The 11,255-nt window shown below is 32.1% G+C and overlaps 2 protein-coding genes across 6 annotated transcripts in view; one reads left to right on the top strand and one right to left on the bottom strand.

The window, feature by feature from the left end:
• LOC113226938 (protein-L-isoaspartate(D-aspartate) O-methyltransferase) overlaps positions 1-1,897 on the top strand; it is a 12,645-nt gene extending 10,748 nt beyond the window's left edge. Inside the window, exon 7 of one of the 3 annotated variants that reach the window (XM_026459748.1) lies at positions 1,810-1,897. In XM_026459748.1, the coding sequence (XP_026315533.1) occupies positions 1,810-1,850 (41 nt within the window). In that variant the 3' untranslated portion in view covers positions 1,851-1,897. Of the gene's footprint in view, positions 381-540; positions 576-1,809 lie in introns of those variants that run through there. The other 2 variants (XM_026459749.1, XM_026459750.1) reach the window with 2 other exon arrangements.
• Positions 668-10,908, bottom strand: LOC113226937 (DNA repair endonuclease XPF). 3 transcript variants are annotated; one of them, XM_026459745.1, is made up of 16 exons: positions 10,642-10,908; positions 10,389-10,563; positions 10,110-10,262; positions 9,637-9,817; positions 8,977-9,089; positions 7,390-7,555; positions 6,049-6,185; positions 5,817-5,971; positions 5,186-5,685; positions 4,785-5,096; positions 4,609-4,702; positions 4,254-4,372; positions 3,886-4,059; positions 1,417-1,557; positions 1,099-1,293; positions 668-861 (listed from the first exon to the last, which is right to left on the bottom strand). In XM_026459745.1, exons 2-16 carry the CDS (start codon positions 10,520-10,522, stop codon positions 706-708), a joined length of 2,730 nt encoding a protein of 909 aa, XP_026315530.1. In that variant the 5' UTR covers positions 10,523-10,563; positions 10,642-10,908; the 3' UTR covers positions 668-705. The 3 variants fall into 3 exon arrangements, with proteins under 3 accessions (XP_026315530.1, XP_026315531.1, XP_026315532.1); XM_026459746.1 differs by having other exon boundaries at positions 10,389-10,560; positions 10,642-10,699; XM_026459747.1 differs by lacking the exons at positions 668-861; positions 1,099-1,293 and having other exon boundaries at positions 1,423-1,613.
• Between the last annotated feature and the right edge of the window lie 347 nt (positions 10,909-11,255).

Genomic DNA, 11,255 nt, shown 5'->3' with positions numbered 1-11,255 from the left:
ATATGCGCAGTGTTCATTCTCACTATAATATTTCTCGGTGTCCTAGCACGCGTTATGTTGAAAAAAACGCGAATACAATCAATGAAATTTTAAGCTTATTGTACTTTCAAATGTTGATGCGTCGACGTGGTTATAGTCATTAATTATAACTTCGGCATTTAATTTAATATTATTTTAATAGTGCCTCGTGATTTCATGTTGTACTGTGTTGTGTATAATTATAACGTATTGTGAGTGAATTAAAATTACACATTTGATTCATGTTGTTATACATAATGTAATTATTGTGTAGCTTTAAATAACATTATTTATTTTCAGCTTTTAATAAGTATAATAAGAAATAAAAAATGAGGTTTGTGAAACTATTTTCATAAAAACATACACAATGTAGTAGTAATGCATGGATTAATTAGTTACGAAAAAAATAATTACTCATATGGATTGCAGCCTAGCAGGATAGAATCCATATTTACAATACAGCTTGTTTTGTACAACATTACGGAATAATCCTAAGTTTCATTGCTATCATATTTGTTTTAGGTCCATGGCGTTTATTATGAATCAAAAAATAACGTAGACATTTTACGGATTTAATTCAGTAAAATAAAATTAATACAATAATGTATTTATAATTATTATTTATTCAATGCAACTATGAATTAATTGTACAAATAAATTAAGCTTTTGAAACTAATAACAATGTTATTATTTACTCTTCGTTACAAACAGTTTTGAAAATTTCCTCTTACCATATAGTTTTTCGTCTTTCTTGGTCGCGTCCGTAGGATTGGCGTTCTTGTGTAATATGGAATGCAAAACATCTGCTTCTTTCGTATTTTCGATTATTTCTGCTATTTGTTCCTGTACACAAATGTACACTACTTATTTTATTTAAATGATATTGTTATATTTAGCTGCAGCATTACCAGCACCATATTTAAAATTAGTAATGTTACTGTCGTTTCATACATGTAAAATTCGTAAGTAGGTACTATTTCCAGCAATATCTATACGTAATCCGTACCACCCATGATACTCTCTTCAATCTCAATAATCTCTCTTCTCTGTATCATTGTATATATTTTTAAGAAAACTTACTTTAGTGAGTATAATAAGATGATCTAAGGAGATGCCCTTGTTCATAATCCTGGCAATATTCTTTGATGTCACACCTGGCAGTTTCTGCACGAAATCGTGGACCATGATGTTATATCTCTCATAATTTATATCCTCTGCCGTGTTATCTCCGCTAAGTGCTAGTGCTTCAGATGCATTTGGATTTTTTCTTCCTTGCTAAAATGTAAATATTTAACGGTTAGGTATTGATTTTATTGCCAATATGTTACTCAAGTTGCGAGCAGTATATGACGCTGGCAATCTCAAAAAATAGGTTTAAGCATATAATTATTATCTTACCTTTAGTTCATAAAATAACTCCGCCGTAGCATACGGACTGGGAGACCACACTAGTTTCAATCTTGGGAAATGTATCGTGAGCAGTTGCAATTTCTGTTGTATGTCTACCCCCGAAATATCGTTCGACACTACAAAGTGACCCTGTAACATTGCAGATGTATTCAGCGGCGGCCTAGAGAGTTGTCAGACAAACCGCCCTAGAAAAAAATGCAATACCTTGTAGGTAACTTTTTAAATGATATGTATGTATATACATGGATCAATTACAGTTATGTGTATATCTATACAAAGTAGTAGTTTAGTCCTATCTAAACAAGGTATATACAATTGTTATACAAAATAAAAATTAAATTTGTTAGGTGTAACATTTCACCAGTTATTTATGAATTGCAGATGCTCGTACAGGCGGTCCTTGGAAAATAAGAGATTTTTAAAAACAAGTCATGTTGAAATCAGACTTTGTATTTTATCTTTGTTTTATTTTATGATCCTGTAATTTTTTTAACTTAATAAATAGAAATACTGTTGCCTAGTGTAATTTAAATAGAGATGACATAATTAAATTCTCCATACTTGGCTTGTGGCCATAGTCATTGTAGCCAAATGTATTTTTACATTTATATGAACTGGTCGATAACAACCTTGTAATAATAAAGCATCGCCGATCACTTAGAACTCGGCTTCAGATGTTCAGGCTTCAGGTCATCAGAGAAATATTCTTAATAGGAACGGACACACGTGAAAAAACCGGGATTAGAATCTATTTGGTCATCTGCTTACATAGGTCTAAATCGTGTAACCTGTTGGAAGGTATATAAGAGCTTTAATTGTTAAGAATAATTAAACACAAAGTTCACTACCCATTATATACATGTTTACATTATCTAGAGTCAAGAAGCTTAAATCATGATTCAGCCAACATAATGTTTTTTTTTAATGGGGCACTATGGGGAAATCCGAAATCATAGAAAGGAAACTGTCAGGCGTCCACAGATCCGCAGCGCACGCAGCGGACGGATCGCATTATACGGATTTAGTATTCTTTGTTATAGACGTCCGCATCGCACGGACAGGCCTGTCGGTGATGCTGACGCAGTTGCTCGGAGGTGCAACTTTTCTGATGCGTGCCGACGACGTCATACGGATTGCCTACCAGTGGACGAACCCCTTTCGCGCGCCGCTGCGTTGCGATCTCTTCTTAAATATGTCATGTATCCAGATATCATGTTTCCTTTTTTTTTCTCTTCTTTTTTCTACCAACAAATGGTTCCAAATCCATTGTCTCGCACACACAAGTTACACTCGTCCGCTCGTTACGAAAAGTGGCGTCGCCGTCGGCAATCTGATAGCTAGTAGTTGCGTCGGCAATCCGATTGCTGCGGATAAAGTGGACGCACTGCGACAAACGGAGCCGTTTGATGCGGCTCTGTGGACGCCTACCTTAAGGAACCATTAACTTTATGAAAACAATTTTGGCATAGTCAATTTCTTTTGAAACGTGAGTTGTCAATAAAAATAAAATTGATATTTTTTTTTTGTGCTGATCGACTCTATTTTATGTAAGGATCATTTCATTATACGAGACGAAAAAAATCAGGACAGCGGAAGTTGGTAAAATGTTATAAAATAATTTTAATACAAAAAGAAAAAATTTACAATTTTTTTGATAGACTCAGTTTCTTGTAAGAATGATTTTATTGTATTGGAAGAAAAGTATCGGGACAGCAGTAGATTAATTATTTTTCACAAAATGAATAAATGCTGATAGAATCAGTTTCTTGTAAGAATTATTTCATTATATTGGAAGAAAAGAATCGGGACAGCAGAAATTGATTAAATTGAATAAAATGATTTTTCATACAAAATGAATAAAATTGTTTTTTTTAATGCTGATTGGAAGACTCTGTTTTCTTGTGAGAATGATTTTATTGTATTGGAAAAAAAGAATCAGGACAGCGGAAGTTGATAAAATTTAATAAAATTTTATTAATTTTGTGATTTTTTTAAATTAATTTTGACCAACTTCTGCCGTCCCAATTTTTTTCATCCCATACAATGAAATGATCCCTTCATGAAACTGAGTCGATCAGTACTAAAAAAGTTTTATAAATTTTAAATTTTATTTATTTGCAACAAAATTTATCATTTTTTTTTAATTTTTAAGGACAATTAACGCTTCACCAAAAAAAAAAAAAATTACAGCCAAAATTGTTTTCACAAAAAAAAAAACTTAATGGTTCCTGAGACAGTTTCCTTGTATCTTCTACGGTTTCGGATTTCTCTAAACTGTCACATTTAAAAAAAACACTAAACAAACAAGCAAATTGAGAAACCTGTCTGATGTTATTTATGTATGTATGTTCTCCTATAATAAGTCGAAAGTTATAGACAGGCGTATCGTTTACCACCACGACTTCTGTATTTTCGCAGTAGGCGATATGTGATAATCTGGCTATTACAATATCAAACCTGCAAGTTAAAAGGCTTGTTCTGGTCGAATTCGATGAGCAGAATAGGACGGCTGTAATTGCGACACATCTGCGTGCACTGCGTGTATAAACGGCCGGAATTTAGAGACCCGATAAGGTCCGATATTGATTTTCGCTCCACACAAATGTCGGGTGTTAAGATGTAATCCCCAATCTGAAAGTTAATACTAACATCTTAGTGACGCTTCATTTAGCCTGAACACGTAAGATTGTTTATTACCAAACTATGTGATAATAACTATGTCGACATCAATGGGTTTCTCTATTGGTTCAAAGCTCACTCACTGACCACAAATGACCTCTGAGCAATTTACTAAAAGTAATTTGTTACAATTGTTCACTACTTACAGCAATTGTCACAGGTTCGATATTAATACCGTTTTTATGCAACAACGATGGGAGATCTGAACGAAATTCTCTCATATCCACTATGACTAATGGTTTCTCCTTATTCTGAATTTGTCCGCCTAAAAATAATAACTAGAATATTAAACGAGCACTCGTAACAACGTAAATTGTACTTTTCTACAACAGTTTATGGTCGCTGCTTAAAAGTCACATTCGACGAAGTTATTCTGAAACCTTTCAGTATCATTTGAAAATTGTGTATTTTTGCTACATAAAAAATATAACAATTACTGTTGGTATACTTAAGTCTAAAAGAGCTTTTGTAGGTTGAATAATTTACACCAAACTTATATACCAGCTTTTCTAGTATCCACATTGTCTTCTTCTACGACATTGAGATTGAAATACTCGTCCGTCTTGCCATCTTGATACGACGGCACAACCATCACCTACGAAAAGCAAGATGCATAGGTTTTCAGGTAGTTGCACTTTAAAAAATGGTTACACATATGTGATAGATTTGAAACTTACACATTTTGTCTGAATTAGTAACTCAAAAGCTTGCTTCTCTCTTCTTAAAGTAGTTAGATAAGCCTGTTCTTCCACGGTTTTATCATGAATTATGAAATAAACTTTCGTTGTTGGTTCGTCATGTCTCTTCCTGCATTCGAACACTTCTATCTGCCGCACTGCAGCGACATCGGTGTGGTACAAAATTATGTACTCAGGACGAATAAATTCTAATGTCCTATCAAGTGAGAAATTGTTGCCATTTTCTTTAAATGTCTGAATGTAGATGAGAGGTTTTTCTGATTCTATTTGAGTTATATCTAAACTATCGAGCTAAAAAATTATTAAGTATTAAGTACAAAATAATGATAATGGTAAAATTAACGAATATTCTGTTAATATTTCATATAAGATAAACGTACTTGGGAAATGGGTTCAAAGATGCTTTCTTCATTTAGAGTTTTATTATTTTTGCTTTGTTTAGACACTTGTGTTAAAGTTAACACGTAATTAGACTTATTTGCATCATCCAGGTTGAAATCATCGTCTTCCTCATTGTCCAATTCATTTGTTTTCTCGCTTTCATCTTCTTTTGATGCTGTTTCTTTATCTTTTTTTGTCTTCTTACCTTTTTCTTTCTTTGCTTCGGCTTCAACTGGTACAGTATTCGTTAAACTTGTGTACTTCTTTGATACTTTGTTCACTGTCAATTCTTTTCTAAAAGCATTGTAAAACAGATATTTATGTCCACCCATAGTAAGATAATGGTTGAGCTGACTGCAGGTTTTCATATCTTGACACAGAATTAAGATTTTGGTATTTTTGAGTGAACCATTTTTCTTCTGTTTTACTTCTTGTGGGATTTCTTGCGTCATAAGATTACCAAGGACTTCCCATTTTGGACAAGACTCGGGATCGAATTCTGGAATAAAAATATAACGCTACTTACGCTCATCGACACTTCCAAGGCAATAGGCGCCAGTCTACTGTACGCCATAGGAACAACTTATAAAAAATTATACGTGTTGTTGCTAGATGTTTCGACTAACTCACCATTTTTAGAATTGTAGACTCTTCCTCTAGCTAAGCGAAAAAGTTGTTCAGCTGAATCAAGTAGAATCCAACCCGAGTTTACTTTGGCATATTCTGGTGTTCTGTATTTACTGACGAGGGCATAGAATCCGACAGAATCATCGTGGATTAAGTTTCTGAAACATAAAGTGAAACTGTGAAAATGTAAGTTCCTTCAAAATAAACTGTTAAGTTGTTAATAATATGTACATACAATAACATGCTCCTCAAAACTTTGAGATCTTGGATATATTCTTTTGTCCTTGTACTTAGTTGATGCCAAACACAATCTAGTTGTGACTGTAGGATTTTGTGAAATTTCTTGGTTAAACAATTTTCTGTTGTGATTTCCTGCAAACCAAAAAAAAAATTCATGATGTATATTCAGACATGTTATTGTTTATAGTCTATCTTTTTTAAGCGTAAAATGACTGATCATTGCGCAAAAGTGTTGCATGCAGCTTAGCGATTGCAGTCGATAAATATTCTATCGACTATCGACTGAATGTTGGTTACGCTTATGCAATAAATAACCGTATTTGTATAATTTAAATCATCATCTGCCCATTATTCGTCCAACTACTGGGCACAGATATATTTGAATTCTCAATTTTGTAAGTTCATACGTGTAGAAGTATTGTAACTTTGAAAAATAGAATAAGGAGACATATTGACTGTGAACTGGCAACCGGTACTATCTCAATTTTGACAACTTTAAAGTTTGTAGAAAAAATAATTTATATAGCATCTGGTTTATTAAATAAAAATATGTAGTATACATGTGTAATAAAAATGTCTAAAAACTACGTATTTTTATTTAATAAACCAGATGCGATATAAATGACAAACAATTTTTTTCTTCATCCTGTCAAGTTGTTAAAACTGAGATAGTGCCGATTGCCAGTTCACAGTCGATTATTTTAAAGTTTTCATTTTGATTCAACGTAGATAATTAACTCCACCTGTTCTTATTAAAATGTATATTAATAAAAATAGATTTCGATAGTAGTAGGCCAAGTGTCGAAATAAGAATAAAAAAGGCAATAACGCATTATGTAAGTAATCATTACAATGTCGTAACATTCACAATTCAGGCATGTTTGTAGCTTATTTCACAATCTATCAATAAAACAGTCGACGACAACTAAATGACTATTAAAATTTTATGAACACTCGCAACCCTGCAAATGTCATGTTACTACATCTTCAAAAAAGACGGACTATAGGTTAAATTGCAGTACATTAATATTTTATACGTAATCTACGGGTAAACGATATAGTTTATGTTACATGGTCTTAACATGTAACTGGAAATCTGAAATAATTGACCACGTAATATGCAGTTGTATTACTTACATTTATAAAGGGTTGTGCCTTATATGTGATGCACTCACGTATCGTTTGGACCTCGAAATACACCACATATGATGTATGTACAGAGAACGAGTTAAAGCAATGTTGTGGACGACTCTTGATAGTATAAAAAATAGATATATCTACTTAAGATTTACTCAAATATTCTTGTAGCAGACTTGAGTAAATGAATCGTAAATACCTGCATATCAAAAGTTCTGTTAATGCTCTTCAGCTGCTTAACAGTGTAGTTCATGATATCAATGAGGCATGTCTGAATGTGACATGTGTTAGTAGATAGTGGCACATGGAGCTCTTCTACGGGTGCTTGCCTGATCTTGAGGCTTTTTAACACTGTACCATGAAACCTTGAATTGTAAATGAGGATCTTTTAAACAATTATTTTCAAATGGTTTAAATTTTATGAGAAAGAATATCCCGTGTATTTTGTGACCCAGTGTTTTTGACGACGTGCATTAAGCAGACCTAGCAATACTTGTGATTCATCATTAAAGCATAAAAAAAGCTAATTGAGTACAGCCTGTAGAAGCTGGGGTTATAAAGTTGATATAGGTTATGTTTATAACATTGTCCTGTATTTCGCTTCAGATGTTTGTTCGTAGTAGCAGAAAATAACAAGTTTTCACTTTGTTCCCAAAAATAAAAAAGAATTTCTCGAATATTCCCAAATCTGACAAACTCTGCCACATTTAAATATAACTTATCATGTTCAGCAGCAGCAATAATAAAAATGAATAAAAATTAAATCTGCTCAAATGGCAGAAATTTGCCACAAATGGTCACACTGTTCTCAATATCAATGTGACATTGATGTTGGTAAGAGGTCTCTTGTCAAAACGTTCCTTTGCAACAGTCATTATTTCTCATTTAAATATTGTCTAAATATTTTTGTCACATTGTGTTTTATTTTTTGCTTTAAATCATTACTGTTTAATTGATTATTTCATTAGGTATTTTACAGCTTTAATGTTTTATGTGAGGACTATAAAATAACCAATACTTCAGGTAGGTAAAATTCAATCATGCTAGAAACGTAAATACAAGAACGTTACCTAATTTATGGCTGAACTGAATCAATTGCGTTGTGTTCTTGTATCTATTCTAAAATGTAATGTTTTACAAATTTTTTATTCCTGACTTCTAAAAACATACAAAAATATATTGATAACTAGGCATAAACTAAAACGCAAAATTATACTAGTAAAGTCCATGAATGGCCTTTCGTCGTTATTGGGGCAGCTTTCGCCATCATTATTTAAGCTAGATTACCATATTTTTCATATTAAAAATGGAAAACACAATATAATGACACTCTGAAATGATAACACTAAAATTAAGTTTTGTAATATAGGTAATAAGGTAACTATACCTACAATATTCAATATACCATATAATATTCTGTATTTTTCAAAAGTAATTTGTGTACACTGGAATTTAATCCACACGAAGCATTACCATCACGAGGTTTTGCATTAAGCTGTGGGTCAAAATAAATAATGGCAGACTATCTGTAAGAATTCCATTTGTGAAGACACCCTTAGCAGTCAGGAAACTGATTCAAAGAAGATAATGAGATTTTAACACAGCGTTATAGAAACTAGTTTAAATTCGACATTACTGGCAATTTAAATCTTGTAAGTATTCCTTTGTTTAGACAATAGATACATTTATTCATGACCTCATTGTTACTGACAATCCAGCAAGATGGAGTTCACATGCTCATTTATTTTTTTATAAAAAAAAATTAACAAGCCTAATTTGTCATTACCTGGGCCATAGGAATAGTTCAGTAAGAAAAAGAGCTCTCATAACCTTCTCTACTTGATGAAATCCAAATGTGAATGATATTGGTGAATTGGAAAACGCCTTTATGAAGCCGGTCTGTAACAATAAAATGATAGTAATGAACATGGAAGAAAAAAACATTGGAAGTGCTTTATGTCTTGATTACTATCCAAACCACTGCCACCAAAACTCTAACATTCATAAGCTTAAACATCTTAAGACATCTTCGTTTCAAACTCTTTCTTGACAATGATTGGGTGTAGCTTCAATTTAAAAAGAAATAACAGATTCTAGACTGCAAATATACAATTTAAACTTTACCCTATTGGCATAATATTGTTGAATGTACATTTTTTAATTGAAATTTGAATCAATGGCTACCATCTAGCGTTTAATAACTGAATGTTGAAGAATTTGAGATTTTTATTTAGTTCTCCAAAAAAGAAGTGACCATATTGCAAAAGTACAAGATTTATTTTAGTTTCTTGTAATAAAAAATGATTATGACAAATGGAAAATGGATGAAATACTAAATACAATTAGAATTGGCACATATTTTGGTGTAAAATAGGTAAACCTCAACATCCTTAGTAAACTTTCTGATGTTAGTGATTCCAAATCACAATATAAAAGTATTACATACCTTATTTTGTTGTCTATACAGCCTTAGAGCAAAAGCCTCTTGACATGATTCCAGAACTGTGTGAGCTCTCAGCACAATGACACCAGTAATGTGGGATATTGGCAATCTGTTTTTTAAAAGGTCTACTACTAGAATGCGTGTGGATACAATTATCACTCCACCTTCTAAGTATGCCTTTTCCCTAAAACATAGTAACAATATGTAAATTTGTAAGGATATTTTCTTGAAATTATTACAAAAGGCAATAGAAGTAAAGCAAGTCAAAGGCAATGCACAAACTAATATATGTATAGTCATGTGAGCTTTGTAGTGCAACTTTATGAGTTTAAATTTTCAATTTGTTTGTGTTTATCTCATGGTTCACTAACAAGACTAAAATGTAGAAGTGCCCACGAGTTGCAAAAACTTATCCATTAAGTGAAAGAACATAACAAAAAAAGAATAACAAGTTTTATTCCCACACATCAAAATACCTGTCTGTTCCGAGGTTAGGTAATGTTGACAATTTAAAGTGATCGGTTAAAAACTTTTCTTCATGTTCACTGCTATTGATTACTAGCACCAAATTGCTTGGATCTATGAACACGTTTAGTAAGTTGCATAAAATAGTATTGTAATGAAGTCCCCTGAAAAAAAATCATACAAGTTCATAACGTACATTTACTTATAATTACGCAATAAATACACAATTTAGTCAAGAAAAAATCTATTCCTTACAAAATGTATACCACTATCACAGATTTAATACGTACTTAGCCATAATTATGAGTGCGTCTTTCTCAAACGCATCCATAAAGATTTGTTTTTCAAATGATAACATGGGGTATTTGTATTCTATTTCCGCTTGTTGCTCGTTTGAATCGTGGTCATCGTTATTAGTTTCCATTTCAAATGTTTATATAATTATTCCGAAAGAAAAACTACCTCCTGAAATATTTTAAAATTCACGGAATATGTACATATACAATATATTCGATGAATTTAATTATGAAAAGAAATCCACACCTATCCTAACAAAGAACAGCAATATTCTCAGGCTATTGAGTAATAAGAAATGGCGGGAAAATCAGGTTTTACACAAACAAATTTTTTGAGTCGTATTTTGATATAAGGTACACTATTGGTTTAAGGGTTTAAGCATAAAATTATTTGCTTCATAATATTTGATAAATGATTGAGGATACTAGTAGTACTTGAGCTGATGATTGAACTGAATGGCCAATGCTATGCTCAACATATTATTTAATTCAACTTCAACTTTTGTATCTATGGTTCCGTCGTTTTGCGCGAAGATTTTATATTATTACGATTATTATTATTATTATTATTATTACGATTTTTTATCATTTTATTATTCAGATAGCTATTTTGACAGTTTGACCTCACAGACCTTGACTTTTTTGTTTTTCCTATATTTTGGCACTATGGCGTCCAGCCTTTGGCCATATGCAATTTCCATTGAGTTGCCAATTTTTGATAATTCTTTCAAATAATTATTTTCTTCCTTCTTCAGGATATTATTGTAGTCGCAGTTGTTGTTGTGGAACTTTGATGTGGGTTTTTGGATATTAATATGAAATTAAAAACGGGAAATCTCGGAATAAAAATAAAAGCAAACG

This window comes from Hyposmocoma kahamanoa, unplaced genomic scaffold, assembly GCF_003589595.1.
Source record: "Hyposmocoma kahamanoa isolate Upper Pololo Valley unplaced genomic scaffold, ASM358959v1 202, whole genome shotgun sequence".
Taxonomy (NCBI): Eukaryota; Metazoa; Arthropoda; class Insecta; order Lepidoptera; family Cosmopterigidae; genus Hyposmocoma; species Hyposmocoma kahamanoa.
The sequence above is the reverse complement of the archived record's forward strand: the minus strand, read 5'-3'. Positions and strand labels throughout refer to the sequence as shown.

What these genes read in the sequence shown, in the direction of transcription:
- LOC113226937 (XM_026459745.1), bottom strand. Translation starts at nt 10,522, where the DNA reads ATGGAAACTAATAACGATGACCACGATTCAAACGAGCAACAAGCGGAA. An exon ending in ACAGAACTTTTGATATGCAG is followed by an intron (nt 6,186 to 7,389) that starts GTATTTACGATT and finishes TTTGGTTTGCAG; the next exon opens with GAAATCACAACAGAAAATTG. An exon ending in ATCTTATTATACTCACTAAA is followed by an intron (nt 862 to 1,098) that starts GTAAGTTTTCTT and finishes ATTTGTGTACAG; the next exon opens with GAACAAATAGCAGAAATAAT.